The sequence below is a fragment of the Tupaia chinensis genome, unplaced genomic scaffold (genome assembly GCF_000334495.1).
Source record: "Tupaia chinensis unplaced genomic scaffold, TupChi_1.0 Scaffold000146_1, whole genome shotgun sequence".
Taxonomy (NCBI): domain Eukaryota; kingdom Metazoa; phylum Chordata; class Mammalia; order Scandentia; family Tupaiidae; genus Tupaia; species Tupaia belangeri.
In genome coordinates, this window is record NW_006159616.1 from 3,118,506 (window position 1) to 3,144,992 (window position 26,487).

The 26,487-nt window shown below is 41.9% G+C and overlaps 1 protein-coding gene across 11 annotated transcripts in view; it reads left to right on the forward strand.

The window, feature by feature from the left end:
• The window catches only part of EIF4G3 (eukaryotic translation initiation factor 4 gamma 3), a 418,798-nt gene that overhangs the window by 339,695 nt on the left and 52,616 nt on the right, over positions 1-26,487 (forward strand). For all 11 annotated transcript variants that reach the window (XM_027770593.1, XM_027770592.1, XM_027770595.1 and 8 more), the window contains 7 exons: positions 4,566-4,712; positions 5,143-5,379; positions 6,847-6,951; positions 10,128-10,260; positions 17,950-18,044; positions 22,721-22,814; positions 24,007-24,124. In XM_027770593.1, the coding sequence (XP_027626394.1) occupies positions 4,566-4,712; positions 5,143-5,379; positions 6,847-6,951; positions 10,128-10,260; positions 17,950-18,044; positions 22,721-22,814; positions 24,007-24,124 (929 nt within the window). The remainder of the gene's footprint in view (positions 1-4,565; positions 4,713-5,142; positions 5,380-6,846; positions 6,952-10,127; positions 10,261-17,949; positions 18,045-22,720; positions 22,815-24,006; positions 24,125-26,487) is intronic.

The following is a 26,487-nucleotide window of genomic DNA, read 5'->3' on the forward strand; positions in this document are numbered from 1 at the left end:
TTTTCTTGCAGGATGGAATGGAATATCAATGCCCTTATGAGTCTCTTCACCATCTGGGATACCTATTATCCGGATGTTTGGACGTTTAATTGTATCTAGTACTTCTCGCATATTATTCTCAAATTTTGGGGCCATTTTCTCTGTCTTCATGGTGGATTTTTCTAGGCCAGCAATTTTTTAGAGATTCTATTTTCTGTATGATCTAGTCTGCTTTTAATACTTTCAAGGGAGATTTTGACTTCTTGTATTATAGCCTTCATCTCTAACAGTTCCATCTGATTCTTTTGTAAAGTGTGAAATTCCTCTTTTAGATCTTGCATGAATTTCCTCACCTCCTGGAACTCTTCAACTCCTTTCTCCTTCCTCTTCAGCAGTTCCTTGTCTCTCTTCTCTTCCATCTCTGTTAGCTTTGCCATTATGAATGTTCTGAATTCTTTATCAGACATTTCCATGATTTCCATTGAACTGTGTGTGGATGAAGAGGAGCTATCCTTTTCCCTTGTGGGAGAGGTATTTTCCTGCTTCCCATATTTATTGTGGTCCTCCAGCGATTTCTAGTCATCTGGTGGATGGTCAGTTTCTTTCCAAACTTGGAAGTTCAATCGTTCCTCCTCCTTGGACCCCAGGTTGGTTGTATTTATGTGGGACTTTTTTAAGTGCTTCTATCAAAACTGTTTCATTGGATGCTCAAAAGTGCCCTCTCAGTTGTACACAGATGTTTTGCTTGCCTTGTTTTAAATGATGAAACTGAAACTTGAGTTAAAAGAATACCTTTGTTTATGTAACAGTTAAGCAGGTATTTTGTTCCTTGGCTTACCTCTTTCAATCTAGCTTTTCCTACACAACAACGTAAAGCCTATGTCCTTTTTATTTTTCTTTTTTTTTTTTTTTAATTTAATTTGTTATAGAGTGCATGTGCTCACCCCGGGAGGAGAGGAGATGAAGAAATCACTCCCGGGGGTGGGGTGGGGAATGACCACACTGCAATCCCTTCTCCTCCTTTTTCTTCTCTGGATTTTCAGTACACATGCACACACCCAGCATGATTTCCAAGCCAGCCAGGTCCAGATCTTGAACCTTGCTTTCAGCCACGTGGAATCCAGTGCCTTAATGTCCAGGCCATCTGCTAACCCAGCCCACAGTATATTAGGTCATTTCTGTGTTCCTATCCACCACATTATCGCAAGTTGTATTTATTTCATCTTTCTGACTTGTGAGTAGTTGGCTATCTTAACTTTGTTTCCTCTCAGCATATGGCACTGACTTGGATTGTCATCTTGTCCATATTTCTCTCGTTTCCTACACAGTGAATTCGTAATACAGGACACAGCTCTTTAGGGCTGATAGATTATGGCCCAGCCCATTTTGTTCTTGTCAATTAGGTGTTTAATATTAATACACTTGATGCTGGTGAATATGACAAGCCAAACAGGACTTTTTGACTAGTTTAACTTGTATTCCTGTAAAGCAGCAGCATCAGAGATAACTGCTGGATTTTAGATCCGTTAGCTTGTTCTAGAAGCTAATGTCAGGTTGGCGTGCCTGTTTATGGATATACTCCTTGGTTGTCTTTTGTATTTCTTAATCAGTTTACTATTATGTGATCTGGGTTCTCTGTAGTAGACCGTAGAGTTTATTTTTGGCTTTAGCCTTGAAAAGTTTTGCTTTCATATAGCATTGTTTTCTTCTTTTTAGTTTTTGCTTTAGGGCATGTGCAGAAAGAGAGAAAATGAGAAATTACCCCTCAGGGACTATGGCTATGCCACATTGCCCTCCCCTCAAGTCTCCTCATGGGATTTCAGGCATGCATACACACACACCAGCATGATTTTTAAGCATCCAGGTCCAGGATCAAACCGCACAGCTGGCCATGTAGGATCCAGCACCTTAACCTCCATTCCTTCTGCTGGCCCCATATAGCATTTCTATTCTTGAACCCTGATAAACTGCTGGGCTCTCTTGTATAACTATAAAGTAGGCCCTGCTGTGAAATGATCTACAGTCGCTTGTATTTGTATGACTGAATTTGGATTAAGAATGTGTTAGCTTTGGAGCCAGCAAGTGGCGTGGTGATTAAGACACTAGACACTCCCACATGGCTGATTACAGTTTGAGTCCCTGACCTGGTGGTCTGTTTTCTCACTTTCCCTTTCTGTGTCTCTCTCTGTTCAAATTAAAAAAATAAATGAATGAATAAATAAAATTAAAGTAAATAATTATTTTTTAAAAGAATATATTAGCTTTTCTATAGCTTTCTAAAAACTTAATTAATGATATTCCCCTCTTAAGTTAATGTTTCCTACTAAAAAGAAATGTGTAAGATAACACTTGGTTCCTTGGTTGTTTAAAAGTAGACTTGTTGGGACCCAGCAGTTGGCATAATGGCTATGTCACTGAACTCCCATGTAGTCGACCGTGGTTTGAGTCCCAGACCCAGTGGCTTACACTCACCCGGGCGCGTGTGCATGTGTGCCCAAGATCCTGAGAGGAGAAGGGATTGTGGCGTGGCCATTACCCCTGGGGGGGGGGTGATTTCTTGCTTTCTATCTCTCTGTCTCTCTCTGTCTTTCTGGCAAGCACACACACCCTATAGCAAAACCCTCTCAAAAAAAAAAAGAAAAGAAAAAGTAGACTTGTTAAATATCTTTTATACATCCTAGGGAATAGGTTGGAAACTGCCCTTCAGTTGTAGCACAAATACACTCCTAGTCCTCATTTTCAAGAGGCTCCCCAGTCCTTCATCCTTGATCCCAGCTGTTCAAGTGCATTCTGATTGATAGCATTAATTATTTTATGAGTCTAGATAAAAGTGCATCCTGTTCTCCACTAAGTTCACCTGTTAATCCTGGGGCAAAGGCCATACATACATTTCAGAACTTTAGGAGCCCCTTTGTGATTCAAAACAAAAACAAAAACATGCTGTGCAGTACCTCTTCAAAATGATGCTCAGGGGCATTTCCTCCAGGAGAGTACTGAAGTCAGAGTCACTGCTGCAGTGTGCTGTGTTTACATCTAAACGTGTTCACGAGGACTTCTCTGTGCCTGGCTAGGAGCGAGCCACTGCACTTGCTCTGTCACAGTTCCTAGATTTGGATGAAAACCTTGAAAGCCTCTTGCTTCTAAGTGGCCTCTCCCTCTCTACTCTGGGTCTTTCTATATGCCTGAAGAATACCTTTAAAGTGGCTGTTTGTTAGGCCGTCCTTTTGCAGAAGTAGCATGTTCTTTTGGCACATAGGAAATAGTCAGCAGACACACTTTATTGGTAGTGTACAGCCCTGTGACATTCTTCTGAAAAAAAGGATCTCTCCGAAACTCTCAGATGTCGCTTCTGCTTTTTCCTATAATAAGGATTTCACTCACTACTACCTTTCTTCCAGCCGTGAAATTCTTCTCTGTCTTATGTCATTTCTATTTGTCCCTTTAAACCAAAATGCTTAAAACTGGAGCCAGCTCCATTGAGCAGTGGTAATCCAGCTCAAGAGAAGCTGGATCCCACATGGTGACCAGAATTTGAATCCCTGGCCTAGTCAGCGTGAAACACGCTGATCATGCCTGCAGAGTGCCCAAGATCTGAAAGGATGAAGAATTAGAGGAAGGGATCGCAGCATGACCAGGTCTGTGGAGAGGGTGTGTGTGCATGTGTCACTTTTTCTCTCATGTACACATATGCCTGATCATGAATAAAAATATGCATTTTTTAGAAATTTTAAATGATATATATTTAATGGGGCCGGCAGGTGGTGTGGTGGTTAAAGTGCGCTGGACTCCCACATGGCTGACCACAGTTCTAGTCCTGGACCTGGCAGCTTGCTTTCTCACTTTCTCTCTCTCTCCCCGTTTCTCTCTCTCTCTCTCTCTCGCTTGCTCATTCTGTCACTATCTAGTCAGATTTAAATAAATAAATAAATAAAATAGGTGGGTTTTTTTGTTTTTGTTTTTTTTTTTGAGAGAGAGAGAGAGATTTTTGCTATAGGGCACATGCACTCGCCAGAAAGACACAGAGAGACAGAAAGCGAGAAATCACCCTCCAGGGGCCATGCCTAGGCCGCAATCTCTTCTTCTCCATTCTCCTCTCAGGATCTTGGGCACACACGCACACGTGCCCAGTGTGAGTTTAAGCCACTAGGTCTGGGACTCGAACCGCAGTCAACTACATGGGAGTTCAGCGACATATGTGAGCTGCTGGTCCTGAAATAAAATAGTTTTAAGTGTGTGTGTGTGTGTGTGTGTGTATTTAATATTTCTACAGAATTTTTTTTTTTGGAGGGAGGGCGGTCTAGATAAGTGCAGACACATGGTGGTAGTGACTTGACATAGATTTTCAGGTCAGCTAAAGGCATGGCCCTAATGATAAAACACATTTATATGAGAGGAATGTGTATCTTTTCTCTATAAACTTCAGACAGCTTACTATTGAATCTGAAACACCTAAAAGCTAACTCGTATACCTCTTGTAGAATGCTTACCTGTGGTTCAGTCAGCATTATTTTTCACAGTAAAGGAAATAGATATTTTGAATGTTTTTAAGTGATATTGCTGCTTTGCATTTTCCTATCTGGATGTAGCTGAAAGTACCCATGGCAGACAAGCCTGGAAACACAGTGAATTTCCGGAAGCTGCTACTAAACCGTTGCCAGAAGGAGTTTGAAAAAGATAAAGCAGATGATGATGTCTTTGAAAAGAAACAGAAAGAACTGGAGGCTGCCAGTGCTGTATGTATTTTCACAGAAAGACACTTGCGCTTGTGCACTTTGAGTGTTATCAAATAGAATTTTCATGAAGTCAGCAATAGCATCTCCCACTCTCTTAAGAGGGGCCCACAGCATGCTTTCCATGTAAAGATACCATGTTGATATTTAGGAGAAGATTTTATTCCTTTCAGTGCCAAATATTATTCCTCCAAGCCAGGAATTCATGTAAGTCTAGACTTCAGAGAGATTGCTGGCTTTCAGAAATCTGAAATGGGCATAAACTTTAGAGTTCAGTTTTCTGAGGAGTAGGTCTATAGTGCTGTCAGAGTCTCAGAGGGCCTCCAACACCCGGGAAGTGTAAGGGCCATGAAGCTTAGTGCCATGAAGCTTAGTGTCTGCTGTGCCACACAGCTTTATCATCAAGATGCTTTGATTTCTTCTTACACAACAGCCAGAGGAGAGGACGCGGCTTCACGATGAGCTGGAAGAAGCTAAGGACAAAGCCCGAAGGAGATCCATTGGTAACATCAAGTTTATTGGAGAACTCTTTAAACTCAAAATGCTGACGGAAGCCATCATGCATGACTGTGTGGTAAAGCTGCTGAAGAATCATGATGAGGAATCCCTGGAGTGCCTGTGTCGCCTGCTCACCACCATCGGCAAAGACCTGGACTTTGAGAAAGCAAAGGTAAAAATCCGGAAATTCGGAAACCTTCAACGGGGACTTGTCAGTTGCAGCAGAACTTAGACTCTGAACTCTCCGTCTTGCTGCAGCAGGCTAAACTGTTCAGTTTTCTTCTTTTCTTGTCTCATTGTCAGGTGTTTGACCATCAAGCTCCTGACCACATTTCCGGTAGAGTCAGAGATAAGGAGAGAACCAAATTATGCAAAGGCCAATTTGTAAATTGTTTACCTTATTATGTAAAAGCCAGCTTATAGATTATTCACATTATTTGTCTCTTATCCTTCTTCTTCCCTCTTAACCATTTTACATATCATTTGTATGTATAGCAAGTTGTAAGGATAAATATGGAGAGAAAAGCTATTGTGGGCCAGGTCTGAGGATTATACAGAAACAAAAACCAAAACGTTTTCTGTGTGTATACATATGTGCATGCAAGCACATGTGTGTTTGTGTGTGCATGTGTACATATATGCATGTGTACATGCATTCCCCTGTGATGTTTTTTCATAGAATCTCACCACAACACAGTTTCCCTGGCTCAGCCTCCCTAGTGACTAGGGTGGACCAGGATTTGAACCTGAGCCTCACATGTGGCCTCAGCCTGCCAAGCGGCAGTCTTCAGTACATGCTACAACGGTTGGGCCATTTTTCTTAAATTTATGACACAGCTATCTAACTATAATATGAGAAGTCATTTAAAATGCTGTCATTTAAACACATGATGCTGTCCAGATAAGGGGTTCAGAAATTAGAAATGCTTCAAAGAATTATTCCATATTGTCTGAATTAGCTAAGATTGTGATTGACTGTGACAGAAAAGCACAAATGTCAGTGGTTTATACAAGACCAAGGTTTATTTCTTACTTTCATAAACAAAGTTCAAAGATAAGTTCTTCTGGCTTAACATTCTGTTGCTCCTAAAGTGTAACTCTTTTCCTTACCATTCCGAACAGAGAAGGTAGGAAAGAAAGGAAGGAGAAATTTATCTCTCTCAAGGACAGTTCCAGGGAGCTACAAATGTAACATTTCCATTTCTGTTCTGACCTAAATTAATCATATGACTAAAACCAGCTGCCAGGGATCCTGGAACAGTGTAGTCTTTATTTGACTGGTTGTATGCTCACTTAAACATTTTGTAGTCCCAGCTACTCAGAAGGCTGAGGCAGGAGAATTGCAGGCTCACAGCCAACATGACAGTATAACCAGACCTTGTCTGAAAGAGCCAAGCATGGTGGTGTGTACCTGCTCTTCCAGCTTTCCGGGAGGCTGAGGTAGGAGGATCACATAGGAGGTCCCATCTGCGCGCGTGCACACACACACACACACACACACACACACACACACACACAACCTCTCTATTATATTACCTTTTGGCTGTAAGTTGTTATTTTTAGAACATTTAAAAGTTATACATGGTAATATTAGATTTGAATTCCTAGACAAAAATACTAATGCTTTTATCTCTTGCAGCCACGTATGGATCAATACTTTAATCAGATGGAGAAAATTGTAAAAGAAAGAAAAACTTCATCTAGAATTCGATTTATGCTTCAAGATGTGATAGACCTAAGGCTGGTTAGTAGAAACTAATAATAATAAAGCTACTGGTCCAGTGTCTTTTAAGGAATTGGGTTTGGGAAGAATGTCCTTATAATTTACACTTATAAAAACTTAGTGCTTTTCAACTGGTGCATTCTCTTCTTGTCCTCCTTCCTCCTCAGATTTTCTGTTTTCATGTAAAAGCAAATAAATGACTCTCCTGGAAAAAAAAAAAAAAAACTTAGTACTTTTGCTTCAGGACTCTCAGAAATAAATTAGCAACTTTCACAAGAGAGTTATATGAAAGAAAAGGCCTGTTAATGTTTCTTCTCTTTACTGATTATAAGAACACATGCAACTTTAAAATCAGCCATTCTGGGGCCAGCCTATGGCCTCATAGTTAAGGCAGCTGGATCCCACATGGCTAACTATGTTGTTTGAGTCCTGGCCTGGTGGCTTGAGGGACATCCCAGCTACATGTACGTGTGCCCAAAATCCTGAAAGGAGAAATAGAGAAGGGATTGTAGCAAGACTGCCCCCTGTGGAAGCTACTTTCTCATTTTCCCTCTCACTATCTCTGTCTCCAGTGGGTACCCATACCTTCTGGCAAATTTAAAAAAAAGAGAGAGAGAAAAGAAAAGAAACACTGTGGACTTGTATGTGTATGTTGAAAATCCCAACAGGATAAAGAAGCAGAGGAGAAGGAATTAGGCATGACTGTACCCCATTGGGAAGGGGCAGATGCTTTCTCAACCTCTCTGTCTTTTTCTGGCAAGAAAGCACACATGCCCTCTGGCAAGTTTTTTTGGAGAGATTTTTGCTATTGAGCGTGTCTGCTCGTGAGAGAGACACACAGAAAGTGAGAAATCCCCCTGGGGGAATGGCCACACTCAGTCCCTTCTCCTCCATCCTCCTCTCAGGATTTTGCCCATGCACGCACACACCCTGGCTTGAGTTTCAAGCCTCTGTGTCCAGAACTTGAACCACGGTTGGCCATGTGGGAATGCAGCATCTTAACCACCACTGCCCCCCCCTTTTTTTTCTTTTTTAGAATTTTTGTCATAGGGTGTTGTGCACTCACCAGAGAGGGAGGCAGAGAGAGAGAGATGCAGAGAGACAGAAAGTAAGAAATCACCCCCTGGGGACTGCGGTGCCACAATCTCTTCACTTCCAGTCTCCTCTCAGGATTTTAGGCATGCACAGACACCCACTAGCATGGTTTTCAAGCTGCAGGTCTGGGACTGAAACTGGTCAATCATGTGGGAGTCCAGTGCCATAACCAACATACCACCTGCTGCCTCCCCCTGCCAAAATGTTTAAAATAGAAACGAAGCAGCCCTTTTGAATTCAAATCATGGTCAGTTCAATTTAGTCTTTGTAAGTTAAACAATCAAAAAGTCTTGCCTTCACAGTAAACATATTTCCTAAAAATAATTATTTATTTTAATTAATTAATTTTCATTTGTCTAAGGAGAGACAGAGAGAGAGAGAAAGGGAAAGCAAGGTGCCAGTGCAGAACTCAAACCACAGTCAGCCATGCAGGAAGGAGTCCGTGCTATCTGCCGGCCACCCCAGTAAATGTATTGAACTTTCCTGAACCTTACACCTATAATTCTGAAATGGGCTGTTTCGTACCTTGCAGGTTTCTTGTAAAGATTTAATGAGGTAATTATGTTGAGTGCCCAGATTATAATTGTTGATGTTTTTTTCCCTATTGTTTTTCTTACAGTTCTCCTGTACTGTTGATTTTTATTTTCATTTCTTGTATCAAGTACAGTTTTTATCACTACCATCCCTCTTCTTTTTTCTTAGTTTAAATCTATAACTGTAGCCAGCCCTAAACTAGAGAAAGTGAGTTGAAGCCTCTACCAGGACCTGAGAGCATTGATTATGGTTCCTCATCTTGCAGGACCTAGATGTGAGCTTAGAGTTCTTACTACCAAAGCCACTACCAGTTGATCAGAATTTGCACCCTGATTAAATCTATTTGCCATCTTTGCCTCTGGCTATTATAAATAAATATCTTTTAAAAGCATCTCTACTCATGCCTTTATACTCTCATTCTTATTTCAGATGTTAGAACTGTAGCTAGGAAGAGAAGGGAGAAGTGTAATTATAAGTAAGCAGTTTGTTTCATCTTTAGTAGAGGGAGTAACCGAAGAGCAGACTGGTGTGACACTCTGTAAAAGACACCAGTACTGCAATGCTGGAAGAAGAAAAATTCTAGCTATCTTTGACTTAGCGCTCTATGAAGTGTGGTAGGAACTGAGCGGTAATACCTCAGATTAAGGCAAGGCCAAGGAATTCTTACTCTCCTTTACTCCTCTTCACCTTTCAAGTGTATCAACAGTAATAAGATACATTTGGGCCAGACTTTCACTCTCTTCTTTCTACCCATCAGCTTTTAGAACGTTCAGTATAGACAGTTGGCCGTGGTTGACTGAGAGTTTAAAACTGTCTTTAGTTTTAATTCCCAAACTACACATAGTGCCATTTATAAGACAGATGAGAAACTACCATAATACCAGATTTTGTGTAGGTGTTTTATATTTTTCCAGCAGTGAAAAGTATAAATTTAAATGTTTCTAGCAATAGTCCCCTCAGCTAAGTCTCTAGTCGGTGCTGCCTAGAACCATGAACACTGAACCCCTCGTATACTGTGTTTTTCCCTATATGTAGATACCTATGAAAACATTTCATTTATAAATTTGGCTCAGTCAGAGCCTAACACCTGTAATAATAAAATAAAACACTTATGGGGCCAGCATGTAGTGTAGTAGTTAAGGCACCAGCCTCTCAGGTGGTCGACCATGATTCAAGTCCTGGACCTGGTGGCTTGAAACTCATGCCAGTGTGTGTGCATGCATGCCCAAAATCCTGAGTGGAGAATGGAGGAGAAGGGATTGTGACGTGGCCAACCCTCCCTGGGGGTTGATTTCTCATTTTCTGTCTCCCTTTCTCTTTCTCTACCTCTTCTGTGAGTGTACATGCCCTAAAGCAAAACCCTCTCAAAAAAAAAAAAAAAAAGAATAGTTATAACAATATATTGTAATAAACAGTATGTGAATCTAGTGCCTTGCTTGAACTCTTTCAAAATATCTTATTTCATATAGTTACCGTATCTGAAAACGCAGATAGCGACACTGCACATACAGGGGAGACCACTGTGTTTTCAGTTACCTTGCTGATAACCTTATTTTCTACTTTTATAGTGTAATTGGGTATCTCGAAGAGCAGATCAAGGCCCTAAAACTATTGAACAGATTCACAAAGAAGCTAAAATAGAAGAACAAGAAGAGCAAAGGAAGGTCCAGCAGCTCATGACCAAAGAGAAGAGAAGACCAGGTGAGGGCTGGAATCTCCTGGGCTCTAGAGAACTTGGGAGCTGGAGGAACTGAAGTTCAAGAATTTTTTTATTTAGGTTTGAAATGATATCAGAAAGAATAAGAAAAAAAAAATAGATTGTAATTACTGAGTAAAGCAGTTTAACCTAGAGAGCAATTAATGGGTAAAAGCAGACAAGGTGGGTACTAAACATTATTTTCTTGACTACTTTAAAGCCAATGATCGATAAGATTTTATTGAGCATCTTCATGTCCTCAATATTGGTGTGAATAAATAGAGAGTCATGACATTAGTAGGACACAGATATGGTTTATTCCCTGTTGATGACATGTTCGCAGGGTCCAGCACTCAAGCTGTAGTCAGCCATGTGGGATCCTGCGCCCTAACCACCATGCCACCTACTGGCTCATCACCTATGAGTTTTAATGAGCCTCCCCCATTAAAGAATAATGTGACACTGAATCCCCCAGTTCCAGGGAGACACAGAAACTGAGTTAACACCTTCTAATGCCTTAAGGTGCTTGGAAAATTTTAACTCTTTCAATGATCAGTTATAAAATGTATATTAAGGTTGTTAAGTTTAGAGAAGAGAGATAGAAAACTAGAAGAAATCTTTATTTAAAGAAAAAAAATTTCCTGAATCTGGATCTTAAAAGATAGTTGATATTGGTAAGAAAATAATTTTAGTCATATAATTAAACTTATGCTGTAAAAATGAACAAACAAGCCTGATTGGAGTAAAATTTAAAGTTCCAAAGAATGGAAAAATTTTGTTTTGAAGAATGGTCCTATATTAAGAACTTTTTATTTAATTTATAAACATTAAAGAGTCATTCCAAGATGTTGAACTAATGCAATAAAGTTAGGTAGGGCCAGCCAGTGGCCTGGTGTTTGAGGGCACCTGGGTCCCATGTAGCTAACTCAGTGGTATGAGTCCCGGACTGGTGGCTTGAAAACACACTCGGCATGTGTGTGTGCTCAAAATTCCCAAAGGAGGGAGAAATGGAGGAGGAGGGATTGTGGCATGACCACACCCCTTTGGGGATGCTTTCTTCTCTCTCTCTCTCTCTCTCTCTCTCTCTCTCTCACTCTGTGCCTTTGTCTTTTTCTGGAGAATGTGTACACACTGTGGTGTATTAACAAAACAAAAAAGATAAGTAATAATCAATTTCTTGCACTTCACATGATGAAAGGGGTACTCAGCAATGTTGCGATTGCTGAAATCCTATGTGTTGGGTGGTAGAACTTTGTAGCAGTAAGAACAGAAAGGAAGAAACAGAGTCCCAAAATATGAAAGATGAAGAAGAAGGCATTTTACACTTGAGAGAATAGTTCATGGCCTAAGTTTACATTGAAAGAAGAAAACCTTTTTCAGAAGGAAATGATATTTTTCTTTTGAGTCTTTTTTTCTTTTAATTACCAGACGGCACATGTGCTTGTCAGAATGTGGGACAGCCCCGGTGGAGTGTAGTCATGCTGCAGTCCCTTCTGTGTTTCTCCATCCTCACTGGATTTGGGCCCACGTACACACACACACACACACACACACACACACACACACACCTGACATGTCCATGTGGTTTTTCAAGCCACCAGGGCTGGTATTCAAACCATGGTTGACCATGTGGAAGCCAGCTCTCCTATCCATTGGCTATGGAGTCAGCCTGAGTCTGCGTGTTTTGAGATTACCTAGGTCTTTCGAATGAGATAACGCAGTTAGTCTACTGTGCAGTTAAGTGAGGAAGGTAGTGACTGGAGACCATAAGACTGTGGAGCCTAACTGTCTGGCTTTGAATTTCAGCTCTCTTACTTCTTGCTATAAGATCTTGCACAAATACTTTTTGTATAAAATGGAGCTAATAGGTCTGGCCCATAGCACTATGGTTAAGAGAGCCAGATCTCATAAATCTGCTTTAATTGGAATCCTGATCTCAGTGCTTGAGAAACATACTAGGGGGACCAGCCGATGGTGTAATGGTTATGTCCTGGACTCCCATGTAGTTGTCCGTGGTTCGAGTTCCAGACCTGATGACTTAAAACTCATACCAGACTCCCTACGCTATTGATACATTTGCCCCAGTGACAGACCTAGCTGGGCAGTGAGCAGCAGGGAGACTGAGCTGCAGAGAGACTGATACTCGTCCTCTCTCCTACATGCCTATGAATTCTCAGGTGTGTTAATTGGGACGTGGAGAATCCCTCCTTTCCCCACTCTCTGCACCATTGGGGCATCCCTCCCTAGCAATGGGCCTGGCTGCATGGTGAGTAGCAGGGAGACTGAGCTGCAGAGGAACCATGGCTCATCCCTTGCCAGACACCTTTGAATTCTCAGACTTCAGCATTTCCTGAAGCATGCAGCATGCAATGTGTCCTGTGCAACCCTTTCTATCTTCCTCACTTGCAGCTCAGCTCAACCCAAGTGTACCTGTTCTCTAGAAACTGGGAGGCCTTTGAATTATCCAGGTCCAGGGACAATAGTGCAGGTTGCTGGTGAGCATCAGGGAGACAGAGCGGCAGAGAAATTGCTGATCACCTCCTCCCACACACCTTTGAACTCTCAGAATTAACTCAAAGAATTTAGGAAGAAATGTATAGTCCACCAGATGACCAGAAAACATCACAGAGGCACAAGAAGTATGAGAAGCCAGGAAAATATCTCTTCCCCAAGGGAAAAGATCAATTCCTCATCATCCACAGATGGTATAGTAGAACTCATGGAAATGTCAGATAAGTAATTCAGAATATTTTTGGTGAGAAAACAAAATGAGATGCAAGAGAAAAGAGACAACAAGCTCTAGGAGTTAAGGAAGTCCTTCCATGTTTTGAAAGAAGAAATAGACATTATAAAGAAGAATCAAATGGAATTGTTAGAGATGAAGGCTGTATTACAAGAAATGAAACCTCCCTCTAAAGCATTAAAAGCAGATTAGATCATGCAGAAGATCAAATCTCAGATGTAGAAGACAAAACCTCTGACCTAGAATAAAAATTGCCTAAAAGACTGAGAAAATAGGGGCCAGCAGGTAGTGTGGTGGTTAAGACACTGGATTCCCACATGGTCGACCACAGTTTAAGTCTCGACCTAGCACCTTGTTTTCTCACTTTCTCTCTCTCTGGTCAAAATTAAATAAATATATAAAATGAATAAAGTTAAATTTAAAAAATGTCAAAAAGACTGGGACCGGCAAGGGTGGTTAAGGACGCTGGACTCGGGACTCCCACATGGCTGACTATAGTTCAAGTGCCGGACCTGGACATACTCTTTCTCTTTCAATCTCACTCTCTCTGTCCCTCACTGATCAAATTTAAAAATAAATAAATAAATAAAATTAAATAAGATCATTCTTAAGAAAAAAAAAAGAAAGAAAGAAAGAAAAGAAAAGAACCAGGAAAAATGAAGACAACATATGAGAAATACTTGATATCATTAAGCCACCAAGCATCTGAGAAATTGGTATCCCAGAAGGTGAAGAAAATAATAAGGACACTGATAATATATTCCATGAAATCCTAGAAGAAAACTTTCCAAACCTAGAGAGCCATTCAAATATCCAGATTCAAGAAATACAAAGGGCTCCAAATAGAATCAACCCAAGAAGATCTTCTACAAGGCACATCATAGCCAGATTGGCCAAAACCACAGACAAAGACAAGATACTAAGATTGGCAAGAGAGAAACATCAAGTGACTTACAAAGGTTTATCTGATCAAGCTATCATTAGACCTCTCATTGGAAACAATGCAGGTAAGGAAAGAATAGGAAAATACATTCAAAGTGTTAAAGGAAAAACAACTTCAACCAAGATTACTATACCTGGCAATATTATCCTTCATATGGGAAGAAAAGATAAAAACACTCTCAGATAAAAACTCAAGACAAGCGCTTGCCCAAAACCCCGAGTGGAGAATGGAGGAGAAGGGATTGCAGTGAGACCATTCCCCCTGGGGCATAATACCTCTCTTTCTCTGTCTCTCTCCCTGTCTCTCTCTCTCTCTCTCTCATTCTATGCAGGTGCATGTACCCATGCCCTATAGATCTCTCTTTAAAAAGAAAAAAGAGGGACCAGCAGTTAGCATAATGGCTATATCGCTGGACTCCCATGTAGTCAACCGTGGTTCGAGTCCCTGACTGGGGGCTTAAAATCACGCCAGGCATGTGTGTGCGTGCCCAAGATCCAAAGAGGAGAATGGAGTAGAAGGGATTGCGGTGTGACCATCCCCCCCGGGGGGTGATTTCTGAATGCTTTCTGTCTTTCTGGCAAGTGCACACACCCTATAGCAAAAACCTCTCTGAAAAAAAAAATTGTTTAAAAATTGGGACCAGCAGTTGGCATAATGGCTATGTTGCTGGACTCCCATGTAGTCGAGCACAGTTCAAGTCCCAGACCCAGTGGCTTAAACTCACGCCGGGCATGTATGTGTGCATGCCCAAGATCCCGAGAGGAGAATGGAGGAGAAGGGATTGCAGCGTGGCCATCCCCCCTGGGGGATGATTTCTCGCTTTCTGTCTCTCTGTGTCTTTCTGGTGAGTGCATGCGCCCTATAGCAAAAACCTCAACAACAACAACAACAAAACAAAACAAAACAAAAAAGAAAGAAAATTGTTTAAAAATGAATTAAAAAAAAAAGCTTTGGATAGGGCCAGCAGGTGGCATCATGGTTAGCCACTGGACTTCCATATGGCCGACCCCTGTTCGTATCATGAACTCAGTGGCTTGCTCTCTAGCTTTCTCTATCTCTCTCTGGTGAGTGTTCACACCCTATAGAAAACTTAAACAATAATAATTAATAAAATTAATTATTTTTTTAAAAAACTTTTTAGATAGACACTGGTGATTTTCATTCATTCAACAAATAGTTATGGAGTGGCTGTCATTTAATAAGAGAGACAAACTCCCTTCCTTCATGTAGCTTGTATCTACAGTGGCAGGACTGAGGAGAGGCAGAAACAGTAAATACTTTATTAAAGTATATTATTTGTCAAATGAGTTTATTCTATAGAAAAACAAAAGAAAAAGTGGAGAGTATAAAGCTTGGTGAGAAAACACTGAAGTTTTGTTTGTTTTGTTTTGCTGGAGGAGGTGGAGAGAGGCAGACAGACAGACAGACAGACAGACAGAAAGCACCCCTCAATGAGGTGTGGTCATACCACAATCCTTTTTCTTCCATTTCTTCATCCCATCAAGATTTTGGACACACCAGTACACACATCCAGCATGGTTTTTCAAGTCACTGGGCCAGTAGACCATATGGGATCTGGCATCCTCTACAAAGGACTTAACTGCTAAGCTATGGGACAGGTTCAAGGTTGCTGTTTTAAATAGGGAGGTTGGGGAATCTACGAAAGTTGGCATTGTTGGAGCAAAGAAATGAAGCAGGTGACGGAATTAAGTCATGTTAGATATCTGGGGGGAAAGGATTTTTTTTTTTTTAATTTGCCAGAGCATGTGATTTTTTCTTTTTAAGAATTTTTGTTTATATTTAACTTTATTTATTTATTTATTTATTTATTTATTTATTTATCTTTTTCTTTGCTATAGGGCATGTGTGCTCACCAAAGAGACAGGAAGCAAGAAATCCCCTAGGGGGATGGCCACACCTCAGGCCTTCCTCCTCTTGGGATTTGGGCATACACACATGCCCAGCGTGAGTTTTAAGCTGCCAGATCCAGGACTCGAACTGTGGTCAACTGCATGGGAGTCCAGATATGTAACCATTATGCCATCTGCTGGTCCCCAGAGTATGTGTTTTAATCAGAGAGAGATAGCCAGAGAGAAAGAGGAAGGAGGATCCTTCACCTCCACCTCCTCGTGGGACTTGGGCACACAATCCCTTCTCCTACAACTCTCCCTCCTTCTGGAATTTTAGGCATGTGGTGCACATGCACCTTGCATGATTTTCAAGCTGCCTGGTCTGGGACTTGAACTGCAGATTGTTTGGAATCCAGCCTCCTTAGCTACCAGGCCACAGGCTGGCCAGAGGAAAAGAGGTTTTGAGCAAAGGGAATCATTAAGTACAAAGGCCCTGGAAAGTATTTTTAAAATTTTTTTCTTGTGAGAGGAAAAGTGAGAAATCATCCCCCAGAGGAGATGGCCATGCCACAATCCCTTCTTCATTCTCCTCCAGGAATTTTGGCCACACATGCACATGTGCCTGGTGTGAATTTCAAGACACTGGATCAAGGATTCAAACCACAGTCGGCCATGTGGGAGTCCAAGCACCTCAACCACCATGCCACCTGCTGGCCCATGAAAGCATTTTCATGGAAAAGCAAGTGAGGTCTTTGTGTCTGGAGCTAAGGGCCAGAGGGGCAGAAGTAGTATCTGGGGACTAAGAGGCAGGAAGGGCCAGGTTATTTAGAGCTTGGGAGGCCATTTATAGGGAATTTTGTCTTTTTCTCTGAGTAAAATAAAAAGCTATCAGAAGTGTTTTGAACAGAAACGTGACAGAGTCTGACATGCTGTCAGACTGCATGGATCAACTGCCTGCCATAATGAGAGCAGACAAGGTGGGGAAGCCAAGAAGCCAAGGAGGAGCTTTCACAGTGATCCAGGAAGGAAATGTTGGTGGCTTAGCGGGGACAGCAGGTGGTATGGTGGTTGGGGTGTTGGATCCCACATGACTGACTACACAGTTCAAGTCCTGGAGTCGGCAGCTTGAAAAACACCAGGCACGTGTCTATGCCCAAAATCCCAAGGGGAGATGGAGGAGAAGGAAATGGGCATCCTTTCTGGGGGTGTTTTCTCCCTTTCCCTCTCTGTCTCACTATGTCTTTCTGGCAAGTGCTCTCACTCTACAGAATGAAGAGGAAGAAAAAAACAAGATGTTGGGACCAGCAGTTGGCGTAATGGCTACGTCACTGGACTCCCATATAGTCGACCGCGGTTCGCGTCCTGGACCCGGTGGCTTAAAACTCAGGCCAGGCACGTGTGTGTGCGTGCCCAAGATCCTGAGAGGAGAATGGAGGAGAAGGGATTGCGGCATGGCCATCCCCCTGGGGGGTGATCTCTCGTTTTCTGTCTCTCTGTCTCTGTCTGTCTGTCTGGCGAGCGCACGTGCCCTATAGCAAAAAAAAACTCTCAAAAAAAAAAAAAACACAAAACAAACAAACAAACAAAAAAAACAAGATGTTAGTGGCTTAAAACAAGACTCCTGATGTTGGTCATAGTTAGAAGGGGCTAGATTCTGAATTTAACATAAAAGGGTGAACTGACAGATTTTCTGACAGATTGGATGTGAAGTGTGAGAGAAAGAGGAGTTAAGGCTTTTCCACTGAAACAATTGAAATATTGGAGGAGCAGGTTTGAAAAGATCAAAGCATATTCATGACACTTGACACCATTAAGTGAAATAAAGTTTGGAATAGTTTCCATCTGAATTCTCCAAGTATCCTAGTCATTACCTATATAGACCACTAGATTTGGCCCTGCCTTGTCCAGCACTGAATATTCGTTTGTGTTAGCCATTTTCTTCCAATTCAGTAATGCTTCACGGGAGAGCCTGTATAAGCTGAGTGCTTCTGCTTGGTATTTTCACGTTGTGGGCATTACAGAGATGTTAACAGAGCTCTCATGGCCTCTTTTGTCTTTTTCCTCGGTTTTGATTGGAGCAGCTGAGTTGAAAATATTGCTAACTCTTTCCGTGTCAGATGGACTTGAGACGTAAGACTGGGTCATTCTCTCCCTGCAGGAGTCCAGAGAGTGGATGAAGGTGGGTGGAATACCGTCCAGGGGGCCAAGAACAGCCGGGTACTGGACCCCTCAAAATTCCTGAAAATCACGAAGGTGAGTGTGACATTTAAAAGACAGTTTACAACAGACACAAAACATGAGTCTCAAAAATACTTCTTTCTCATTTAAAATAGGCATATAGGCATAATTGTATATATCTTATAAGGTGGTGATTTTTTTGTTTGTTTGTTTGTTTGTTTGTTTTGCCGTTGGGCACATATGCTCAACAAAGAGAGACAGAGAGAGATTGGGAAAGTGAGAGAAAGAAAGTAAGAAATCGTCTCCCTGAGGGGCTGGCCACACTGCCACTCAACTCTTGGGATTGGGGGCACTCCCGCATGCGCATGCACCTGGTGTCTTTTTCAAGCTGCCAGGTCTGGGATTCAAACCATTAAGTGGGCCATGTGGATCCAGCTGTCTTAACCACTCCACACCACAAGCTGGCTCTAGAGTGGTGGTTTTGTAATGCACTTTTCTTTTTCTTTTTTTAGAGAGAGATTTTTGCTATAGGGCACATGCACTCACCAGAGAGACAAAAAGCAGAAAATCACCAACCACTCCCCCCCACCCCACCCCCCGGGAGATGGCTATACCACAATCCCTTTTCCTCCATTTTCCTCTTGGGAAATCTTGGGCACATGCTTACAATGCGCCTGGTGTGAGTTTAAGCCAACAGGTCCAGGACTCAAACCCTGGTCAACTACATCAGAGTCCAGCGATATAACCATTGTACCATCTGCTGTCCCAGAACTTTTCTAATAGTCATTGTTGATCAGTGTGTTCTACATTTTTATCTCAGTGTTTTCTTTATTTCTGTGAAAGATTGCTACAAGGAATTGACTAGGTTAATTCTTACAAGCTATGAGATGTTTAATGGAAGAGAGATGAAAACAAAGACTTGAGAAGTCTTAAACAGTTGCAAACTTTTATACAATGTATACTTAGATCTGTGAAAGAAGCAGTGACGGGAACCAGCAGTTAGCATAATGGCTATGTCACTGGACTCCCACGTAGTTGACTGCAGTTCGCGTCCCGAACCCAGCGGCTTAAAACTCACACCGCGCGCGTGCGCGTGTGTGCCCAAGATCCCGAGAGAATGGAGGAGAAGGGATTGCAGCGTGACCATCCCCCCTGGGGGGTGATTTCTCGCTTTCTGTCTCTATGTCTCTCTCTGTCTGTCTGGCGAGTGCATGCGCCCTATAGTGAAAACCTCTCCAAAAAAAAAAAAAAAAGAAGCAGTGACCTGTTTAAATTTAACAGTGAAAGGAATTGATGGTTTACAATATCCAAGACTTGAAAGAAATTACAGAAGACCTACTAGAAATCATTCTTTAGTGTTTGTATTCTCTACTGTCCTCAATCTTGAGAATCCATAGGCAGTAAGAGGAAGGAATTTTCTTCTAGATGTTTTCCATAGTAGTTGATCTTTGTAGCTACAATGGAGAACTTTGGAGAATGGAGAGAAAGTAGAACTAAATTTGGTGAAAATATAAACTTCAGCAGTCCAGTGAGTTTAAAAGTCTAGTTTGACCTTTACTTATATTAGGATGTCAGGAAAGTCATGATGTATTTTCTATGTTTTTCTGTGTAAAAATGCATCATAACTTTCCCGATGACCTAGTAATATACTTTCCATAAAATTGGCAACTCATCGGCAGAAGTACCAAAGATAATCTAAAGCTAATGTGAAATCAAAAGAAAGAAGGTAACAGGCAAAAATAAAAAAGAGATTTTGAGAAAATCAGAATAAAACTGACTCTGTGGACCAGCAGATGGTATAATGGCTATGTCACTGTAGTCGACTCTGGTTCGACCCGGTGGCTCAAAACACACCGGTTACGTGTGCGTGCATGCCCAAAATCCTAAAAGGAGACTAGAGATTAAGGAATTGTGGCGTGGCCATACACCTGGGGGGGGATTTCTCGCTTCCTGCCTCTGTCTCTATCTCTCCAGTGAGCTCACACGCTCTATAACAAACACCTCTCTCTCAAACAAACCAAAAAAAAAGAATAAAATTGACTCTGTAATTTTGCATCTTCATGGTTTTGTCGATGCTTTGCTTCAGGATAGAACATTCCCCTCTGGGTTTTTCTTATGCTATAATTAGTTAGGGCCCTGTTCTCCAAGATTCTGGTACATTCTTTTAGTTGTTTATTTCTCAGAATAGGAATTCTGTTGCTGAAAGCAACCTGACTCCTGTCTACCTCCACTTTTACTCTAGAGAACTTATTTTAATTTTTGGTTATTTTTGCCTAAGGGTACATGTACTCACTAGAGAGAAAGTACTCCCTCCTTTGAGGATTTTGGGCACCTATGCGCATGCACCCAGTGTGTCTCTCAAGCCTCCAGGTCTGAGACTGAAACTGTACAGTTGGCCATGTAGGGTCTGTCTGCCTTCATCACCACATCATGGCCTGGCCCAAGAGACTCTTTTAACCAAAACTTATGTTTAAAGAATCACTGGGACCAGCAGAAGGAGTAATAGTTACATTGCTGGATTCCCACATAGTTGACCATGATTCGAGTTCTGGACCCAGAGGCTTAAAGCTCATGCCAGGCACGTGTGTGCGTGCCCAAAATCCTGAGAGGAGACTGGAGGAGAAGGGATCGTGATGTTGCTATCCCCCCTATGGAGTGATTTCTCTCTCTCTCTCTCTCTCTCTCTCTCTCTCTCTCTCTCTCTTTCGCAACTGCACACACCCTATGGGAACAAAACAAAAACACACACAAAAAGTGTGGTATTAAACTTTCCAACATTACTACCTTAATATTTTTAGAAGTATGTAAATTTTGGATGACCCTATGACCTAGTGGTTAAGGGAGTCCAATCCCACATGGCCAACTGCAGCTTGAATCCTAGACCTTGCATCTTGAAACACACTGGGCTGGGGGCTGGCAGGTGGCGTGGTGGTTAAAGGCACTGGACTCCCACCTGGCTGACCATGGTTCAAGTCCCAGACATGGCGGCTTGCTTTCTTACTTTCCCTCTCTTTCTCTGTCTTTCTCTGGTCAAATGGAAAATAATAACAATAGTAAATTAAGTTAAATAAAAATAACTCTTTAAAAAAAGAAGGAAAAAAAAAGAAACATACTGGGCATAGGTGCACGTCCAAAATCCCAGCGGGGTGAAGTGACAGGGGAGTGTTTGTAGAGTGACCATGCCCCACTGGATGGTGCTTGGTGACTCTCCCTTTTTCTGTCTCTGACAAACACAAGTGCATTCTGGTAAGTTTTTTTAAATGAAAATTATTAGTTAATAAACTGTGTCTTCTAATAGTTTTACTATAGGTCCTCTACATAATGGTCTAGAAAATCTTTAAAATCATTAAACATGGAACCAGCAGTTAGTATAATGGCTATGTCGCTGGACTCCCACGTAGTCGACCGCAGTTTGCGTCCCTGACCCGGTGACTTAAAACTCACGCCGGGCACGTGTGCGTGCATGCCCAAGATCCCGAGAGGAGAATGGAGGAGAAGGGATTGCGGCGTGACCATACCCCCTGGGGGGTGATTTCTCACTTTCTGTCTCTATGTGTCTCTCTGTCTGTCTGGTGAGCGCATGCGCCCTATAGTAAAAAACCTCTCCAGAAAAAAAAAATCATTAAACATATTTATTTATTTAAGAATTATTTTATTTAACTTTAATTATGTATTTATTTATTTTTAAATTGACAAGAGAAGGGGAAGAGAGAGAGAGAAAGTGAAAAACAAGTTGTCAGGTCCAGGACTCGAACTGCAGTCAGCTATGTGGTTGTACAGCATCCTTAACCACCACGCCACCTGATGGCCTCATAAATGTATTTATTGTTAATCTAAAGAGGTTTGTGTGCATGTTTCATAGCAAGGCAGCATTTTTCTAAAGACTCCTCTCATACTATGAGCCATCAGAATAATGGAAATACCTTCAAGTTTGTTACAGCTTTTGTTACATATATTTTATGATCATATGCATTACCACGGAAGCCTAGAGGGTAAAATGTGAGAGAGATCAGGCACTTTAACTCCCTGTACACCTGGTCTAATATTCTGTTCTCTTTTTCTTTAATTTCTACTATATGATCTGTGCGCTAGCCAGAAAGACAGAGCGAGAGAGGGAAAGTGAGAAATCACCCCACAGGGGATGTGGCCATACCATAATCCTTTCTCCATTCGCCTGTCAGGATTTGGGGCATGCACACACACACGCCCTGTGTGATTTTCAAAGCCACCATGTCCAGGATTCAAACTGCGTAGTCAGCCATGTGGGAACCTAGCACCTTAGCCACCATGCCACTGCTGCTCCCATTCTTTTTTTCTTATTCATCCTTGTTGAATACACACATTTCACCCTCTTCCCTAGCCCCACCATGAAATTTTTGTGTCTACGACTATTTCTGACAATTATATGAAAATTAAGTAATTAATTTTGTAGTTTTCATGTATTTCTTTTTTTCTGTTTTATATGAATTGTACAATCAGCATGCTTACATTTGGCAAGTTAATGAACCGTCTTTAACAGGAGGACCTGAATGTATTTTCCTGCCTCTGTCTTCAGACTGTCTTGTGGAAACTAGAGTTCAACGGGGCCACAGGGCTCTTAATCTAACAAGAACAGCTCTAATTTATGTTTCTTAAATTGCATTCTGCACGAAATCTCCTTGTTACAATTGGTTCTACTGCACTTAAGAAGAAAAAGGAAATGCTTCTTCTAGAATATTTCCTATAATTGACTTGAGATCACTTCATTACAGCCCACGATTGATGAGAAAATTCAGCTGGTACCTAAAGCGCAGTTGGGCAGCTGGGGGAAAGGCAGCAGTGGTGGAGCAAAGGCCAGTGAGACCGGTAAGTAGGGAGCCTCCCTTCTTGAACCTGGGTGTGGTCTGTTAGTGCATGCCTTACGGAGCATTCCCGCAGTCATTAAATGATTATTTTAGGAAAAGGTTTGTAGACTAATCATGGCCAAATATTTACTGGTGACCGCTTCTGGCTAACATAACTGCCACCACAAGTACATCTTAATAGCTGAAGAAACCCACTGGAACAAAGCAAGACTTGGTCATCGCCTTCCTGTATGTTTCTTCTACTAAATAATTTATACCTATTTAAAAATATTTTGGGGGGCCAGTAAGTGGCATAGTGGTTAAGGTGCTGGACTCCCACATGGTTAACCATGGTTCAAATCCCAAACCCAGCAGCTCTCAACTCATGCTGGGTGTGTGTGTGTGCGTGCCCAAAATCCTGAGGGGAGAATGGAAGAGAAGGGATTACAGTATGACCATCCCTCCTGGAGGAGGATTTCTCATTTTCTGTCTTCTTCTCTGTCTCTTCAGTGATTGCACGTGCCCAATAGCAAAAAATTTCTCAAAAAAATTTTTTTTGGCAAAATTTCATTATTCACTTAAATCCACATTCACAAACTTATATAAACTAGATCATAGCATTTATATTGGTTCATTTTCTTAGGTACAACATTTTGTTCTGTTACTGCTTGCCTTCCTCCTCTTTTTGCCACCCCAGCCCTATGCCCTACCCAAGATAATTTAATTATGTTTTTAAAGGAGCAAGTGGCTGTAATGAACAAAGGTTTTTTTTTTTAACTCTTATATATACAGATTCTCGCAAATGCTTTGTTTCTCAAAGTATAAGTGAACCATGAGATTGGCATTACTTGAGCTGAAAGGCCTGATCTTGAGGCCAGCAGGTGGTGTGGTGGTTAAGGGGCTGGATTCCCACATGACTAATCTCAGTTCAAGGCCCAGACCCTACGACTTGAAAAGCATCCTGCGCATGTGTGCATGTCCAAAATCCTAAGAGGGGAATGGAGGAAAAGGGATTGTGGTGTGGCCATCCTCCCAGGGGATGATTTCTCATGTTCCCTCTCTCTGTCTCTCTGGCGAGTACACATGCCCTATGGCAAAAACCTTAAGAAAAAAAGAAAAGGAACACCTGGTCTTAGGTCCTACTCCAGTGAGACAGGCAAATGAGTACTTCAGTCATGTGATTTGTATTTTTTTCTGAATCCTCAACACTATAGATGCCTTAAGGTCAAGTGCTTCCAGTTTAAACAGATTCTCTGCTTTGCAACCTCCAGCCCCCTCAGGGTCTGCATCATCTACACCTTTAGAGTTTGATTCACGGAGGACCTTAACAAGGTGAGAAGCCCACTTTTTGTTTTGGTTCAAATACATCTTGCTTGTCTCTGTCTCTCTCCCGATACACACACCCATAAACATACTACAGTGACAGAACTTACAGGTGCATTTCTTGATCTCTAAAGTTTTGTCTTCATATCTTCTAATTTCGTTCAGTGGATTTGCAAGAGGATAGAAGGGAAGGCAAGTTATTTGGCAAACATCTCTTTTTTTGCTCCTTAATGAAGCCAAGCCTTGGGACCAGCTGTGGTGTGGTAGTTAAGGCACCGGATTCCCATATGGGTGACCGTGGTTTGAGTCTCAGACCTTACAGCTTTCTTTCTCACTTTCCATTTCTCTCTGATCAAATTAAAAGATAATAATCAAAAAAGAATTATATAAATAAATAATTATTTATAAAGAGAGAAAAGAAAGCCAAGCCTGACCCAGCCTCAGAGGCAGAAGCAGTAAAGTGCTGATGCACAGTACTGCAACCGTGTGAGGAGGCTCAGGATTTGGGTCTTGGGTTGATCTGAACACACTGGTACACCCACAGGTGAGCTTGTGACCCTGGCTGCCCAGAAGGCGGGGAGAAGTAGCCCAGTGTGGTGAGACCTTGTTGGCAGTCAGTCTCTCACATCTCCAGAAATAAATAAGCTTTAAATTGTTTTTTTAATTAGAATTTTAAAAAGGCTAGCAGTTAGGGCAGGTGAATCTCTCATAGACCAAGTGAGCAGTTTGAGTCTGAGACCCAGCAGCTTGAAAAACATGCCAGGCATGTGTGTGTGCATGCCTAAGATCCTGAGAAGAGATTGGGGCATGGCCATCCCCCTGGGGGGTTGTTTTTCTACTTTGCCACTGTCTCTCTCTGGTGAGCGCATATGCCTTATAGTAAACTAATGAAAAAAAGGGAGCAAGAGAGAAAGCCAGGCTGCCCAGCGAGCCTTGGAGGCATGTCTAGGACTCTCCACTCATGTTCCAAGGTGCTGTGGAATAACCTCGCGCCCTCAAGTGTATGAATTAGAGAATGGCATCCGTATATTTCTTTGTCACTGCTTTCAGGTTATATTTGAGATTGTTCTTTAGTTTTCACTGATCTCTGGATTCTACTATCTTTCTACTTTCCTTTTCTGTGATTGATACAGTAGAAGTATTCTATTGTTGGTTTATGTAGAAGGAGTGAAGATCTGAAATACAGTGACAAAATTTTTTTTTTAATTTTAATCATCAGGGCCGGCAGATGGTGTGGTGGTTAAGGGTGTTGGATTCCCACATGTCTGACTGCAGTTCAAGTCCTGGACCTGGCAGCTTGCTTTCTCATGTTCTCTCTTTCTCTCCTTCTTCCTTCCCTCCCACCCCTGCCCCACCTCTCTCTGGTCAAATTAAAATAAATAAAATTAAGTTAAAAAAAAAAAAACTTAAGACAGTTTTGTCACTGAGTGCTCATTCTTGTAAGAGAGAAACAAAGCAGCAGAGTAAGGAAGAGAAAGAGAGAGAGAAGGAGAAAGCACCTTCCAGTGGAGTGTGGTCACGCTTCTCTATTTCTCCATCTCATTATGCTCTGGGGCATGCATGCACATGTATCTGGCATGTTTTTCAAGCCTCCAGAGTGATCAGTCAGTTGTGGCTTACAGCTCCCTTAACCACTAGGCTATGGGACTGTTCAAGAATAAAAAAATTTTAAAGAATTATTGGGGTCTGCAGATGTTGTAGTAGTTACATTGCTGGAGTCCCACATAGCCAACCATGGTTCAGGTCCCTGACATGGTGGCTTAAAACTCACACCAGACACATGTTCATGCTACCCAAAATCCCGAGAGGAAAATGGAGGAGAAGGGATTGTAGCATGACCATCCCCCGAGGAGGGGGGTGATTTTTTTGCTTTCTGTCTCTCTGGCAAATGTATATGCCCTATAGCAGAAGTCTCTCTCTCTCTCTCGTTTTTTTCTTTTTAAAATAATTATTTAACTTCATTTATTTATTATGTATTTTTATTTGACCAGAGATGGATAGAGCGAGAGACAGAGGAGTGAGAAAATAAGCCACCAGGTCCAGGACTCAAACCACAGTTGGCCATGTGGGAGTTCAGCACGCTTAACCACCATGCCACCTGCTGGCCCTGCAAAAATTTCTCTTTAGGGGACCAGCAGTTAGCATAATGGCTATGTCGCTAGACTCCCACGTAGTCAACCGTGGTTTGCATCCTGGACCCGGTGGCTTGAAACTCATGCCGGGCGCGTGTGCGTGCGTGCCCAAGATCCCCAGAGGAGAATGGAGGAGAAGGAATTGAGGCGTGACCATCCCCCTGGGAGGGTGATTTCTCGCTTTCTGTCTCTCTGTCTCTGTCTGTCTGGTGAGCACACGCGCCCTATAGTGAAAACCTC